Raw genomic sequence first — 16,623 nt, forward strand, 5'->3', positions numbered from 1 at the left:
GGTGAAACCCCATCTCTACTAAAAATACAAAAAAATTAGCCGGGCATGGTAGCACTCGCCTGTAATCCCAGCTACTCAGGAGGCTGAGGCAGGAGAAACACTTGAACCTGGGAGGCGGAGGTTGCAGTGAGCCAAGATTGTGCCATTACACTCCAACCTGGGTGACAGAGTGAGACTCGGTCTCAAAAAAATTAAAAAATAAATTAAAAAATAAAACAACAACAAAAAGAAATGAGAACAGAAGAATGCAGATGGAAACAGTGAACCAGTGAAGACAAAGGATGAAGGAAGAAAACAAGTGTAATCTGTAGGCCAGAACTGAAAGAGGACTGTGATGAAACCCTCATCATCCAGATCATAGTCCTTCCAGAAACTTGTCATGTCATTAGTCTCAGAAGATGTACCGAGGACATTTTTGGAACAAACCAAGAAGCCAGCAAGGAGGAAGTCAGTGAAAGCCCTGGGACCTAAAAGCAAAGATGCCCCCTCAGGATTCTTCCTCCTTGGGAGAGAAAGGCAGATACCCAACTCTGGACATTCATAAAGCAGCAATTTCAAAAGGCCGGAGAAGACCAACAACTTCCAGGGATCATGGACCCACCAGGGAGGATGAGCTTGAGAAAACAGGATACCACAGGGTAACCAAAAGAGAGCCACATAGGCTGGGCACAGTGGCTCACGCCTGTAATCCCAGCACTTTGGGAGGCCAAGGGGGGGTGGATCACCTGAGGTCAGGAGTTTGAGACCAGCCTGGCCAACATGGTGAAACCCCATGTCTACTAAAAATACAAAAATTAGCCCGGTGTGGTGGCGTGTGCCTGTAATCCCAGCACTTTGGGAGGCTGAGCTGGGAGGATCACCTGAGGTCAGGAGTTTGAGATCAGCCTGGCCAACAAAGTGAAACCCCATGTCTACTAAAAATACAAAAATTAGCCTGGTGTGGTGGCGTGTGCCTGTAATCCCAGCACTTTGGGAGGCTGAGGTGGGAGGATCAGCTGAGGTCAGGAGTTTGAGACCAGCCTGGCCAACAAAGTGAAACCCCATGTCTACTAAAAATACAAAAATGAGTCCGGTATGGTGGTGTATGCCTGTAATTGCAGCACTTTGGGAGCCTGAGGTGGGAGGATCACCTGAGGTCAGGAGTTCAAGACCAGCCTGGCCAACATGGGGAAACCTCATCTCTACTAAAAATACAAAAATTAGCCAGGGATGGTGGTGCACACCTGTAATCCCAGCTACTCAGGAAGCTGAAGCAGGACAATCTCTTAAACCCAGGTGGGAGAGGTTGAGTGAGCTGAGATCACGCCACTGCACTCTAGCCTGGGTGACAGAGTGACACTCCATCTCAAAAAAAAGAAAAGAAATAAAATAAAATAAATATCCCTCTAGACAGGGCACAGTGGCTCACATCTATAATCTCAGCCTTTGGGGAGGCTGAGGCAGGAGGATCACTTAAGTCCAGAAGTCTGAGACCAACCTGGGCAACACAGTAAGACCCCATGTCTATAAAAATAAAATTAAAAAATAAAAAAGAAAGAGAGAAACAGCCTTCTGGCAGCAGAATGAAGAAGGTACTGAAGACAGCATGCATAGCACCACAGAAACCGGGGGCAGTTTGTGTGAACAGGACTTCATACCCAGGAGAAATGGAAGAGAAGAGGGAGAAGAGAGTGAGGAGGGATCGTCAATGACCCTGAAGCATTCGAGATAGGAACAGTTTAGAGTGGCAAGAACAACAGGCTGAGTTGGCGGCATATTGAGTCTGTGAGGACTTTGGGATACTGAGGGATGTGGGTCCCGTGGGCATTGGGAAGATGGGGGAACAGGTACGGATGCTGGTGGACGCAGTGACAACAGGTGATATTGCAGGAAAGGTAGCACGGAGACAACTGAGAGAAGAAAATGATAGAAAGAGACGCTCACGCCTGGAATCCCAGCACTTTGCGAGGCTGAGGTGGGTGGATTGCTTGAGCCCAGGAGTTTGAGATTGGCCTGGGTAACATAGCAAAACCCCATCTCTACCCCAAAAAAAAAAATTGGATGGGTGTGGTGGTGTGCACCTGTAGTCCCAGCTACTCGGGAGGTTGAGGATTGCTCGAGCCTGAGAGGTGGAGATTGCAGAGGCCTGAGATCACACCACCACACTCCAGCCTGGGCGACAGCGCGAGACCCTGTCTCAAAAACAAAACAAGGCCAGGCACAGTGGCTCACGCCTGTAATCCCAGCACTTTGGGAGGCTGAGGTGGGCGGATCACGAGGTCAAGAGATTGAGACCATCCTGGCTAACAAGGTGAAACCCCGTCTCTACTAAAAATACAAAAATTAGCCGGGCGCAGTGGCGGGCGCCTGTAGTCCCAGCTACTCGGGAGGCTGAGGCAAGAGAATGGCGTGAACCCGGGAGGCGGAGCTTGCAGTGAGCCGAGACTGTGCCACCGCACTCCAGCCTGGGCAACAGAGCGAGACTCCTTCTCATAACAAAAAACAAAAACAATCCAAGAATGATCAATAAAAAAAAAAAACAAACAAACAAAGGCTGGGTGCGGTTGCTCACGCCTGTAATTCCAGCACTTTGGGAGGCCAAGGCAGGTGGATCACTTGAGGTCAGGAGTTCGAGCCCAGCCTGGCCAAAGTTTGAGACCCGTCTCTACCAAAAATATAAAAAATTAGCCAGGCTGGGCATGGTAGCTCACACCTGTAATCCCAGCACTTTGGGCGGCTGAGGCGGGTGGATCACCTGAGATCAGGAGCTCGAGATCAGCCTAACCAACATGGAGAAACCCCGTCTCTACTAAGAATACAAAATTAGCTGGGCATGGTGGCGTATGCCTATAGTCCCAGCTACTTGGGAGGCTGAGGCAGGAGAATTCCCTGAACCCGGGAGGCAGAGGTTGTGATGAGCCGATATCATGCCATTGCACTCCAGCCTGGGCTACAAGAGTGAAACTCCATCTCAAAAAAAAAAAAAAAACCCAAAAATTAGTCAGGTATTGTGGTGTATGCTTATAATCCCAGCTACTCAGGAGGCTGAGCAGGAGAATCGCTTGAACCTGGGAGGCAGAGGTTGCAATGAGCCAAGATCGTGCCACTGCACTGCACTCCAGCCTGGGTGACAGAGCAAGACTCGATCTCCGAAAAAAAAAAAAAAAAAAGAAAAAAGAAAGAAAGAGGGGCTCCAGGGGGCACAGTATGAAAGGCCAGGGACTAGGAAGGGCACCTGTGTCCCACAGCCACCCGGACACCAACACCTTCTGTGAACTCTGGAATGTCTGACTTCTCTAGTCTATGACATAGTTTTGTAATCCTAACAATATCAAACACCAAACCACAGGATTAGAAGGGGGCTTCCGTGCTATTTCAGGAGTCCTGAAATTTATACAGACAGGAGCAGACAGGACACAGAAGACAGGAGGAAAAACAAGAGAAGTCCTGCCAGACCAGAAAGGCACTTTGTAACAGGTGGCATGGAGACCGTGTAACTGGGTATAATTAGGAGGGAACATATAAGGTCCTCCCTTTTCTGATCTTCTGCAAGGAAACAACAAGATACATCCTTGAGAGTAGAATGACAACAACAAACAAACACACATACACAGGCAGTCAGAAAACAGTTGTATCCCACCAGGCACAGTGGCTCACATCTGCAATCCCAGTACTTTGGGAGGCTGAGGCGGGACGATCACTTAAGGTCTTGAGTTTGAGGCCAGCCTGGGCAACACAGCCAGACCCTGTCTCTGCAAAAAATAAAAATAAAAAAACTAGCCAGGCATGGTGGTGCATGCCTGTAGTCCCAGCTACTTGGGAGGAGGAAGCGCGAGAATCATTTGAGCCCAGGAGTTCAGGGCTGCAATGAGCCATAATCACACCACCGCACTCCAGCCGGGATGACAGAGCAAGACCCTGTCTCTAATGATAAAAATAAATGAGATTTTAAAATCAATTTAAAAAAGCAGTTGCATCCCTACTCTCGAGTCCCTTCCTGTCTGACTACTTTTGTCTGCATTGATAAAAAGGGTAATTTTTAGACAGTACCTGTGGTTTCCACATTCCCACAAAGGCAAAGGAAATAAGAATCTCATGATAGCATCCTGCCTTTCCTGAACATACATCAGGGGCTTTTATATAAACCTGATGAGACACCCTACTTCTAAGGAACTGGAAGAAAATGCCAGATGTGAAATTAAACATTCATTCCCACAAGTCCGCTTTGAACTCCAGCAGGAGCTTAGAGCCAGTCTGTACGTGGCACCGCAGGATAGCAAAGCTTGTTCTGCTGGAAACAAAATATGTTTCTAAAATCCCGCGAGCCGGCGGGGCACGGTGGCTCACACCAGTAATCCCAGCACTTTGGGAGGCCGAGGCGGGTGGATCATTTGAGGTCAGGGGTTCGAGACCAGCCTGGCCAACATGGTGAAACCCTGTCTCTACTACAAATACAAAAATTAGCCGGGCATGGTGGTACACGCCTGTAATCCCAGCTACTCGGGATGCTGAGGCAGGAGAATTGCTTGAACCCAGGAGGCGGAGGTTGCAGTGAGCCGAGATCGTGCCACTGCACTCCAGCCTGGGCAACAGAGTGCGACTCCATCTCAAAATAATAGTAATAATAATAATAATCCTTCAAGCCAGCTGGACAAGGTGGCTCACACCAGTAATCCCAGCCCTTTGAGAGGCCGAGGCAGGTGGGTGGCTTGAGGTCAGGAGTTTGAGACCCACCTGGGCAACATGGGGAAACCCCATCTCTACTAAAATGCAAAAATTAGCTGGGCGTGGTGGCACATGCCTGTAGTCCCAGCTACTCAGGAGGCTGAGGCAGGAGAATTGCTTAAACCCTGGAGGCGGAGGTTGCAGTGAGCTGAGATCATGACACTGCATTCCAGCCTGGGCAACGGAGTAAGACTCTGCTCAAAATAATAATAATAATAGGCAACATGGCCAGGCGCGGTGGCTCACGCCTGTAATCCCAGCACTTTGGGAGGCCGAGGTCGGGGATCACGAGGTCAGGAGATCAAGACCACGGTGAAACCCCGTCTCTACTAAAAATACAAAAAATGAGCCGGGGGCAGTGGCGGGCGCTTGTAGTCCCAGCTACTCGGGAGGCTGAGGCAGGAGAATGGCATGAACCCAGAAGGCGAAGCTTGCAGTAAGCTGAGATCACGCCACTGCACTCCAGCCTGGGCGACAGAGTGAGACTCCGTCTCAAAAAAAGTAATAATAATAATAATAATAATAATAGGCAACATGGTGAGACCCCATCTCTACTAAAATACAAAAATTAGCCAGTCATGGTGGCACACGCCTGTAGTGCCAGCTACTCAGGAGGCTGAGGTGGGAGGACCACTTGAGCCCAGGAGGTCGAGGCTGCAGTGAGCTGTGATTGCTCCACTGCACTCCAGCCTGAGCAACAGTGCAAGACGCTTTCTCAAAAAAATGTAAATGAATAAATGAAATAAATAAAATCCCGAGAGCCACTGCTGCCTCTCCCTGCCACCAGTGTTGGCAGAGGGCAGGGATTCCCCTCCCTGAAACACGGGCCAGGGGTTTTTGGACATCTCATGAACTTTCCAAAAGGTATCAACCCAGCGGTTTCCACGCAGATGAAAATACAACAAAAAGGGCATTTGCATTCAAAGGATTCTAAACGGAAAATGACAAACCCACAGTTTTGTTTGGTTTGGTTTGGTTTTTTTTAGATGGGGTCTTGCTCTGTTGCCCTGGCTGGAATGCAGTGGTGCAGTCTCGGCTCACTGCAACCTCCGCCTCCCGGGTTCCAGCAATTCTCCCGCCTCAGCCTCCTGAGTAGCTGGGACTACAGGCATAAGCCACCGTGCTCGGCTAATTTTTGTATTTTTAGTAGAGACGGGGTTTCACCATTTTGGCCAGGCTGGTCTCGAACTCACCACCTCAGGTGATCCACCTGCCTCGGCCTCCCAAAGTGCTGGGATTACGGGCATGAGCCACAGATTCACCAGTTTTAAACCACTTACAGCCGATTCTTGTTATTGGTGGTAGTTTGGCTCTGTGAAATTCCCCTGAATGTTGAACTAGTGAATACTGAACCATTGTTCCTAGGAAAATGCGAGGGTAAGTACCTGCGAACTTCTGGCCACAACACATTTATCCATGGATCAATACCTAGCCTTGTTTTATGTGTGTTTCTGTTGAAAGACACTATTGAATCTATATTGTTGATTCATTAACACCGAACTCACGGCCAACAGTAATAGAACTCATGCCTGAACAAAGTTTATGTAACACATGCCTTTGTGTGTGTGTGTGTGTGTTGGTTTTGGAGTTTTTTTGTTTTTTTGGGGTTTTTTTGAGACAGGGTCTCACTCTGTTGCCCAGGCTGGAGTGCAGTGGCACCGCCTTGGCTCACTGCAACCTTCACCTCCTAGGCTCGAGCAATTCTTGTGCCTTAGCCTCCCAGGTAGCTGAGATTACAGGTGTGCGCCATCACGCCCAGCTAATTTTTGTATTTTTAGTAGAGATGGGGTTTCGCCATGTTGCCCAGGCTGGTCTCAAACTCTGGCCTCAAGTGATCCACCTGCCTCAACCTCCCAAAGTGCTGGGGTTGCAGATGTGAGCCACCGTGCCCCGCCACGCTGCCTTTTCTCCACAAGGGTGGTGACAGCCCTCCTTAGCCAAGGAAGAGTAGAGAGCAGGGCTTCAGCACCCTGGGGGGCATTTGAAACAGCCCCATCACCAACTGAAAGCACAAAAATGCTAAAAATGTGGCACCAAATAACCACAAAAAGGACTCAGGTTTTTTTGTTGTTGTTTTTTGTTTTGAGTCTCACCCTGTCACCCAGGCTGGAGTGCAGTGGCACAATCTCAGCTCACTGCAACCTCCACCTCCTGGGTCCAAGTGATTCTCCTGCCTCAGCCTCCAGAGTAGCTGGGACTACAGGCGCCCGCCACTACACCTGGCTAATTTTTTGTATTTTTAGTAGAGACAGGGTTTCACCATGTTAGCCAGGATGGTCTCAATCTCCTGACCTCGTGATCCACTCGCCTCAGACTCCCAAAGCGCTGGGCATGAGCCACCGCGCCTGCTCAAAAAGGACTAGTTTTAATCCTCAGTGTGCAGATTGTATGAATCTGACGCATAAGGGCTGAAGCAAGAAGGTGGAATGCCCTCTTACTTGACCTCACATTTGAGACTCGTACTTATGAGTGTCCTAAAATGACCAGAAAGGCACTGAGCATGCTGGTTTGAGGGTTACAAATACATTTGAGTGACTAGGTGAATTCAAAAATACAGGGTCTGGGGCCGGGTGCAGTGGCTCATGCCTGTAATCCCAGTACTTTAGGAAGTCAAGATGGGAGGATCACTTGAGGCCAGGAGTTCGAGACCAGCCTGGGCAACATAGCGAGACCTTATCCCTGCTGAAAAGTTAAAAATTAGGCCGGGCACAGTGGCTCGCGCCTGTAATCCCAGCACTTTGGGAGGCTGAAGTGGGTGGATCACTTGAAGCCAGGAGTTTGAGACCAACCTGACCAACATGGTGAAACCCCATCTCTACTAAAAATAAAAAAAACTAGCCGGGCATGGTGGCATGCCTGTAACCCCAGCTACTAGAAAGGCTGAGGCAGGAGAGTTGCTTGAGCCCAGGAAGCAGAGGTTGCAGTGAACCCAGATCACACCACTGCAGTCCGGCCTGGGCAACAGAGTTAGTGAGACTCCGACTCAAAAAGAAATAAATAAATAACAATAAAAACTAGCTGAGCATGGTGGTGTGTGCCTGTAGTCCCAGCTACTCAGGAGGCTGAGGCAGGAGGATCGTTGATGCTCAAGAGTTGGAGGCTGCAGGGAGTTAGGACCACACCACTGCACTCCAGCCTGGGTATCAGAGCAAGAACCTGCCTCTCAAAATAAAAATTTAAATTTTAAATTTTAAAAAGAAAATATGGGATCTGGGAATGATGAGGATCAACCAGACTCAAATTTAAAATTTCAACTTTAGGAATATTAATCCAATTATAAGATAAAATCTTTTAAAGTCTAGAGAAAACTATAGGGATGGAGAACAGATCTGTGGTTAGGGGTGGAGGTGGCTTAGTGATAAAGGGGTGAATTGAGGGAGTTTGGACAACAAGACTGTTCTCTATCCTAATTGTGGCAATAGCCATACAACTCTACACATGGCTTAAAAATCATAAAACGGTATACCTTTAAAAAGCCAATTTTACTGTATGATAATGTTTAAAATATTTTGTTCTTGTTGTTACACGGTCTCACTATGTCACCCAGGCTGGATGCAGTGGTGCAATCACAGCTCACTGGCGCCTCGACTTCCCAGGCTCAGGTGATCCTCCCACCTCAGCCTCCCTAGTAGCTGGGACCACAGGTGCTCACCACTGTATCTGGATAATTTTTTTGTAGGCTTTTGTAGAGACGGGGTCTTGCTATGTTACCCAGGCTGGTCTTGAACTCCTGGGCTCAAGAGATCCACCTGCTTCGGCCTCCCAAAGTGCTGGGATTACAGGAGTGGCCCATGACACCTAGCCTAAAAAATTACTAAACATCAAAAAGATACATAAACCAATGGCACAGTTACCTCCCTGGACATGAATGGAATGCTTTTGGGGACAGGAGGACAAGATTTTTTTTTATTATTTCTTTTCTTTTTGAGACAGGGTCGGGCTCTATCACCCAGGTTGGAGTGCAGTGGCATGAATATGGCTCACTGTAACCTCAACCTTCTGGGCTCAAGCGATCCTCCCACCTCAGCCTCCTGAGTAGCTGGGACTACCGGTACACACCACCATGCTCAGCTAATTTTTAAACTTTTTCTAGAGACAATGTCTCATTATGTTGCCCAGGCTGGTCTCAAACTGCTGGCTTCAAGTGTTCCTCCCACCTCAGCTTCCTAAAAAGTCCAGGGATTACAGGTGTGAGCCACTGCACCCCACCACAAGATTTTGCAGAAGGACTTCTGTGGTTTTTTTTTCCTTTCTACACTTTTGTAATTTTTCTTTTTGCAATGAGAATGCATTACCCGTCACTATTTAATTAAAAACCGTAAATACCATGCAGCTGCAAAATATCAACCAGGCCACCCCAAGAAGTATTCTTTTTTTGTTTGAGACAGAGAGAGGATCTCACTGTTGCCCAGGCTGGAGTGCAGTGGTACAATCACAGCTCACTGCAGCCTTGCCCTTCCAGCCTCAAGAGGTCCTCCCATCTCAGCCTCCCAAGTAGCTGGGACTACAGACACATGCCACCACGCCCAGCTAATTTTTGTTTTATTGTTAGTGGAGATAGGGTCTTGCTATGTTGTCCAGGCTGATCTGAAACTCCGGGACACATGTAATCCTCCCACCTCAGCCTCCCAGAGTGCTGGGATTGCAGTCATGAGCCACGCACCTGGCCAAAAATATTCTTTTTTTTTTTTTTTTTTGAGATGGAGTTTCGCTCTGTCACCCAGGCTAGAGTGCAGTGGCGTGATCTCGGCTCACTGCAACCTCCACCTCCCAGGTTCAAGTGATTCTCCTGCCTCAGCCTCCCAACTAGCTGGGATTATAGGCATGCGCCACCACGCCTGGCTAATTTTGTATTTTTTCAGTAAAGACGGGGTTTCACCATGTTGGTCAGGCTGGTCTCGAACTCCCGACCTCAAGTGATCCACCCACCTCGGCCTCCCAAAGTGCTTGGGATTACAGGCGTGAGCCACCACACCTGGCCCAGAAGTATTCTTAACAGAAATTAACACAAGAGAGGCTTGAGAGAGAAAAAACAAATCTCATTATATACACCAGTTATATTTTGGGTTCTAGATACAGGGTTGAAAGCGTGAAATCCTCATTCAATGCCAATATAGCTGTTTAAATAAATACACATGGCTAAGTAGGCAACATCACGGTGATTTTTCTCATCCTTGGAATCCGTATATTCAGTGCAGCAAATGACACAGGTTTCTTTAACATCTCTTGCGGTGTAAAGAGAAAGACATAGCGTTTCATTTCACTCACTTCATTCAAGTTGTACCAGGGACCGCACAAGCTATTAGGCATGCTATCATGAATGAAACCTCAAGGCGTCTGTTCCAGATCAGAGGTCAGCAAACGCTGTTCTGTAAAGGGCCAAAGTGTAAATATTTTGGCCATGGAATTCCTGTTTTAACTACTCAACCTGCCGTGTCCGGGCATTTTTGCGCAGTCATAGATGATGAGTAGACAAATGAGTGTGGCTGCATGCCAATAAAACTGCATTTACAAAAACCGTGGGATTTGGCCTGAGGGCCATAGTTTGCTGACCCCTGTTCAGATGAAGAAGTCGGAATCTATGTAAATTTCTTAGCTGGGTGCAATGGTTCCTCATGCCTATAATCCCAGCACTTGGGAGGCCCAGGAGGGAAGACTGCTTGAAGCTAGGAGTTCAAGACCAGCCTAGGCAACAGAGCAAGACCCTGTCTCTACAAAAAAAAAAAAAAAGTTTTAATTAGCCAGGCGTGGTGGTGACTGTCTGTGAGCCCAGGTACCCAGGAGGCGGAGGCAAGCAGGTTGCTCGAGGCCAGGAATTCAAGACCAGCACGGGCAACATAGTGAGACTCTGTCTCTACAAATAAATTTTTCAATTAGCTGGGCATGGTGGCACCTGCCTGTGATTCCAGCTACTTGGGGAACCTAGGTGGGAGGACTGCTCCAGGCCATGACTTGGAGGCTGCAGTAAGCTAGGACTAAACCTCTGTACTCCAGCCTGGGTGATGGAGCAAAATCCTGTCTCTAAAAAGAAATAAAAATTGGAAAAAAAAAAAAAAAAATGGGCCGGACACGGTGGCTCATGCCTGTAATCCCAGCACTCTGGGAGGCTGAGGTAGGTGGATCTCTTGAGGTCAGGAGTTCGGGACCAGCCTGGCCAATGGGGTGAAACTCTGTCTCTACTAAAAGTACAAAAACTAGCCAGGCGGGGTGGCACATGCCTGTAATTCCAGCTATTGGAGAGGCTGAGGCAGGACCATTGCTTGAACCCAGGAGACGGAGGTTGTAGTGAGCCAAGATTATGCCATTGCACACCAGCCCGGGTGATGAAGTGAAAAAAAAAAAAAAAAAATGAGCTGAGAGAAGATTAAAGGAAACACTGACCCTCTGGGAAGAGAGAGCCAACATCTTAGCCCAGGTAGAAGGAGAAGAGAACAGTAAAACAGAAGAACTTAGGCGCAGGTGAGACGGGAGACACAGCCTTCCAGGAGGGGGGATTGGCAGTGTCAAACCCAGAGGGGTCAAGTGAGGTGAGGCTGCAGGAGACGCAACTGGGAGATGAGAGATTAACTTTGAGAGCCATCGGTAAAGCAGCGGAGATGCAAGCCAGATGCTGGGGGCAGAACAGTGAGAAAAGAGTGAGATGGAAAGGGCAGGGAGGACTGGCTGGGGGAAGCTGGACAGGGTGGAGGCTGGAGGTCAGTGGTGGGTAATGGGGATTGGGGGGTACTGGGCGTTTAGAGGCTGAAAAAGCACGTGGATAAATGAAGATTCTTTTTTCTTTTTTTCTTTTTTTCTTTTTTTTTTTGAGACAGAGTCTCTCTCTGTTGCCCAGGCTAGAATGCAATGGTGTGATCTCGGCTCACTGCAAGCTCTGCCTCCCAGGTTCAGGCGATTCTCCTGCCTCAGCCTCCCAAGTAGCTAGGATTACAAGGACCCACCACCACACCTGGCTAATTTTTGCATTTTTAGTAGAGACGGGGTTTCACCATGTTGGCCAGGGTGGTCTCAAACTCCTGACCTCAGGGGATCCGCCCACCTCAGCCTCCCAAGGTGTTGGGATTACAGGCGTGAGCCACTGCACCCGGCCAAGGATTCTTGAACAAAGAGAGGAGAAAGAGCAAGAGCCCAGATGGGTAAATGTCTCAGACAGGGAAAAGGTTAACTCCTGCAGAGACGTGCCTGGCAATGTCTGGAGACATTAGTGGTTGTCATGCCTGGGGGGAAGGGGATCCTCCCAGGACCACGTGGGTGGAGACCACGGTTGCAGCTCAACACTCTACATACAGGACAGCCCCCACCACCAGGAATGATCCAGCCCCAAACGTCAGCAGTGCCGAGATTGAGAGTTCTGCTTAAACCAAAGAGGAATGGAAGTCAAGGGTAGAGTGGGGTGAGGTGGGGAGCCCTGGGGACTCAGCCCACACCCTGTGGTCTCTATGCATGAATGGGGAAGGGCAAGAAGCAGGTCTCCAGGAGAGAAGCAAAGAATAAGAATAACTGCAGAGGCCAGACACCGTGGCTCATGCCTGTGATCCCAGCCCTTCGGGAGGCCAAGGCAGGCAGATCACTTGAGGCCAGGAGTTTGAGACCAGCCTGGACAAAATAGCAAGACTTCAGTGCTACACATTAAAGTAAAAATTAGCCAGGCAGGGTGGCGTGTGCCTGTGGTCCCAGCTACTAGGGAGGCTAAAATAGGAGGATGGCTTGCGTCCAGGAGGTCGAGGCTGCAGTGAGCCATCATTGCCCAACTGCACTCCAGCCTAAGCAAGAGAGCAAGACCTCATCTCAAAAAATAATAGATAGCTAGCTAGATAGATACAAAAATCACACTGATTTTCCTCCACCCTTCATCCCAATCAAAATGCCATATTGGGCCCGGAGTGATGGCTCACGCCTATAATCCCAGGTCTTTGGAAGGCCGAGGCAGGCAGATCACTTGAGGTCAGAAGTTTGAGACCAGCCTAACCAATATGGCGAAATCCCATCTCTACTAAAAATACAAAAATTAGCCAAGGGTGGTGATACACGACTGTAATCCCAGCTACTCAGGAGGCTGAGGCAGGAGATGCACTTGAACCTGAAAGGCGGAGGTCACAAAGATCGTGTCACTGCACTCCAGCCAGGGTGACAGAGTGACATCCTGTCTCAAAAAAAAAAAAAAGAAAAGAAAAAAAGAAAAAAAAAAAAGGCCGGGCACGGTGGCTCACTCCTGTAATCCCAACACTTTGGGAGGCCGAGGCGGGTGGATCACAAGATCAGGAGGTCGAGACCATCCTGGCTAACACAGTGAAGCCGTCTCTACTAAAAATACAAAAAATAAGCCGGTGTTGTGGAACACGCCTGTAATCCCAGCTACTGGGGAGGCTGAGGCAGGAGAATCCCTTGAACCTGGGAGGTGGAGGTTGCAGTGAGCTGAGATTGTGCCACTGCACTCCAGCCTGGGTGACAGAGCAAGACTCCGTCTCAAAAAAAAAAAAGAAAAAGAAAAAAAAAAAAAGCCATATTTGTTGACTAGAGATTAATGATCTGAAAAGTTCTTTGCCCCTCCCCAAGCCTTCAAGAGGCATCACAGCCCATTTATTTGATAGGATTTTGTTCACCATCACCCCAATCATGGGGGGTACGGAGGCTCAGACTCAAAAGAACAAAGATTTGTTAAGAAACCATTGCTCTGCAGCCACACTAGCTAGATTGCAATCCCAGCCCTGCTGCCTGCTGGCCTCAAGCGAAGTTTTCTCACTTGTGAAAAGGGAAGATTAAACCGCACCTCGTGGGGTTTTGCCGTGAGGATTAAATGAGATTATATATGCAAAGCACATAGAACAGCACCTGCTGAGAGCTTGCTCTTCTAATTCTTAGGAAGGTATTATGCAGAGAATAAGGAACTCCTTAAGATGATAAAGGAGCCCAGTACACCCAGGAACTCCACCACTTGTGCCCCACTGCAGAACAAATATTTACTGAACACCTACTATGTGCCAGGCATCGTTCTGGGCTCTGGAAATGCAACGGTGAACAACAACAAACCATAAACCCCTGCCCATATGGAAGCCATAAATGTGCAAAGAAATGGTAAATCCATTTACTGACCCTGAAAGCCCAGGCACAGATCCACAATTAATTACCAAAGCTACAAGGAACAGAAGAGCAGGGAACCACACACACGCACACATAGAATCTGGCATAGTTCGAAACCACTCATCTTGGATTTTCTTTTTATTTATTTACTTATTTATTTATTTTTGAGACAGAGTCTCGCTCTGTCGCCCAGTGGCACGTTCTTGGCTCACTGCAAGCTCCGCCTCCCGGGTTTACGCCATTCTTCTGCCTCAGCCTCCGGAGTAGCTGGGACTACAGGCGCCCGCCACCACGCCCGGCTAATTTTTTCTATTTTTCAGTAGAGACAGGGTTTTACCGTGTTAGCCAGGATGGTCGTGATCTCCTGAACTGGTGATCCACCCGCCTCGGCCTCCCAAAGTGCTGGGATTACAAGCGTGAGCCACCACGCCCGGCCTTTTTTTTCATTTTTTTGAGACAAAGTCTCGCTCTTTCGCCAGGCTAGAGTGCAGTGGTGCCATCTGAGCTCACAGCAACCTCCTCCTCCCGGGTTCAAGAAATTGTCCCGCCTCAGCCTCCCAAGTAGCTGGGACTACAGGCGAACACCACCAAACCCAGGTAATTTTTGTATTTTGAGCAGAGAAGGGAGTTTCACCATGTTGGCCAGGATGGTCTCCATCTCCTGACCTCGTGATCCGCCCGCCTCAGCCTCCCAAAATGCTGAGATTACAGGCTTGAGCCACCGCAGCTGGCCAGATTTTCTTAACAAGAACTCAAACTAACCGCCACCCTTCATTGAGCACCTACTGTCTCCCAGGCACCTGGGGGCGGGGCTGGGGGGGGTGGGCCCGGGGCTTTTAGACATTATGTGATTGACAGAGTCGACTCAGCAAACCCGGTTGGTCCACTCTAGCACCTGATTTTACATGCACCCGGTTCCCCATCAATACATTTAAGAGCTTCAATTCCTTCCCTCCCTGACCCCTTCCTCATCACGACTGATTTCCTTTTATGGAGAAATCTGAAACAGTAACCCAACAGATATTTTTAAAGCAGGGCCTCAGACCCCACAGTGGGAAACCCAGGCAATCTTAATGATTGCCTTACATTAAGGCATTCCTTAAATGATTGCGCCATCTTCATCTTACAACCCCAAAGGTGCCTATTGTCAAGCCCAAGGAAGATGCTGCCCACACGTGGGAGAGGGGCCCATGGGGTCAGGGGGAACGAAAGGCTCACTCAAGGTCAAAGGCTCCTTCATGAAGCGCAGGGCTGAGGGGAGAGGAGGGGTCAAGGAGACAGCAGACAAGGGACAGTAGTCCAGATTCTTGGGCAGAACGGGACACACAGAGGCTCAAGTCCTGGCTCTGGCACTGACTTTAGGGCAAGGGAGTTATGCGTCCTACCTGAGCCTCAGTTTACTCCTCTGTGAAATGGGTGCATAACTGTATCTGCTTCCGGGGGCCACTGTGACAGTCCAGAGAGATAAGATAGACCAGGCTGTGGCGTGCGGTGATACCAATTACAATAAATAGGGTAAAAAACCGCCACTGCTTCTGCTACAATTGCTGCTGTTGCTAAGGCTTTAGAATTTGCCTCCGGACATCTGGAAACAGAACCCAAAAGGGTAAACATGGACCTAGAGTCCGGGGTGGCCACGGGCCTAGATCCAAGGTAGTTGGGTAGAGGGGGGTTCTGCAGTCCCTGACCCCAGGCAGCGTCCCCCACCGGTGAGGCACTCAGGGCGCTTGGCTCTACCCACACCATATGCGCTCGGGGGACTTGGCTGTCCGGGGCTGTCCAGACCCAGTGACCCCACTTCCCGGCCGCGACCCAAAGATGACGCGTGTCGTGTCTCTGGAGCGACTTGGGCTCGGAGGGGCCGGGGCACGGGTCGGAGGCGCGCTCCAGAGAGGAGCCCGCGGCGGGGCGGGCACTGGGGCAAGGTTCCTCGGGCTCAGGTCGGGCACGCAGGGCGCGGAGGCGCGAGCCCGGGCGGGCAAAGGCCAAGGTCAGAGGCTTCCCGCCCCCCCTACGCGATGCAGGAGCTACCGTCCTGGCCACCGCCCCCCGCCCCTGGGGAGGGTTCTCAGTCCACAAGCGGGGGCCCGATTTTGGCTTGGGTGGGGTCCTCTCCCCATCGCGGCGCTCCCCGCCCACGCCCGCGTCCCCAGACTCACCCTCTCCGGGGTACAGGTGGCCCGCGGCGCCCAGTAGAAGCGCGGCCACCGCCACCAGCAGCGGCGCGGCCGCCGCCCCCCGCCGGCCCCCGGTGCCCATGGCTGCGGGAGCGCGGGGTCTCCTCGGATCAGAGCGCGCGGCGCTGGCCCGCGGGGGTCATGCTCCGAGGCGGCCACCCAAGAGGCGCTGGGGGCCGCGCGTCCTTCTCTTCCACGCCCGCGACCCGCGGGCCGCAGCCCCCCTGCCGGGGAGGGCCCAGAGGCAGCCCCGGGAAGGGCGCGCGCGGCTTCGCCAGCTACAAATACTGAGCGGAGGCCCTTGCGGTGGTGGCCCCGACCCCCCGGCCGCTGCGGCCCGGGCCCCGTCCCAGGATCTCGGGGCCCGGAGCTCCGCGCTGCGCCCGGGACTGTCTCTCGGCTCTCGGCCCCGCGCGCTCTGGGTCGCGATCTGCGGGCTCCGGGACAGAGGGACGCGCGGACCGACGGACTAGCTGACTGGCGGGCGGGCACCTGGGCTGGCGGGTGGCGGGCGGGCGGCGGGAGAGAGGGCTGCTCGGGCCCGTAAACAACGCGGCCCGTCAGCTGGGCCCCGTGCGGGCCGCGGGAAAAGGCGGCGCGGATCTGGCCTAGGAAGGGACTCTGCGCCGGGGAGAGGCCCAGGAGAGGGAGGGAAAGCTTGCAG

General features: G+C 50.8%; 1 protein-coding gene across 4 annotated transcripts in view; it reads right to left on the reverse strand.

Annotated features, from left to right (window-relative positions):
* Positions 1 to 16,077, reverse strand: part of INSR (insulin receptor) — a 184,586-nt gene extending 168,509 nt beyond the window's left edge. For all 4 annotated transcript variants that reach the window (XM_063801090.1, XM_016934853.4, XM_024351320.3 and 1 more), the window contains exon 1: positions 15,942 to 16,077. In XM_063801090.1, the coding sequence (XP_063657160.1) occupies positions 15,942 to 16,041 (100 nt within the window). In that variant the 5' untranslated portion in view covers positions 16,042 to 16,077. The remainder of the gene's footprint in view (positions 1 to 15,941) is intronic.
* Between the last annotated feature and the right edge of the window lie 546 nt (positions 16,078 to 16,623).

Source organism: Pan troglodytes, chromosome 20 (assembly GCF_028858775.2).
Source record: "Pan troglodytes isolate AG18354 chromosome 20, NHGRI_mPanTro3-v2.0_pri, whole genome shotgun sequence".
Lineage (NCBI taxonomy): Eukaryota > Metazoa > Chordata > Mammalia > Primates > Hominidae > Pan > Pan troglodytes.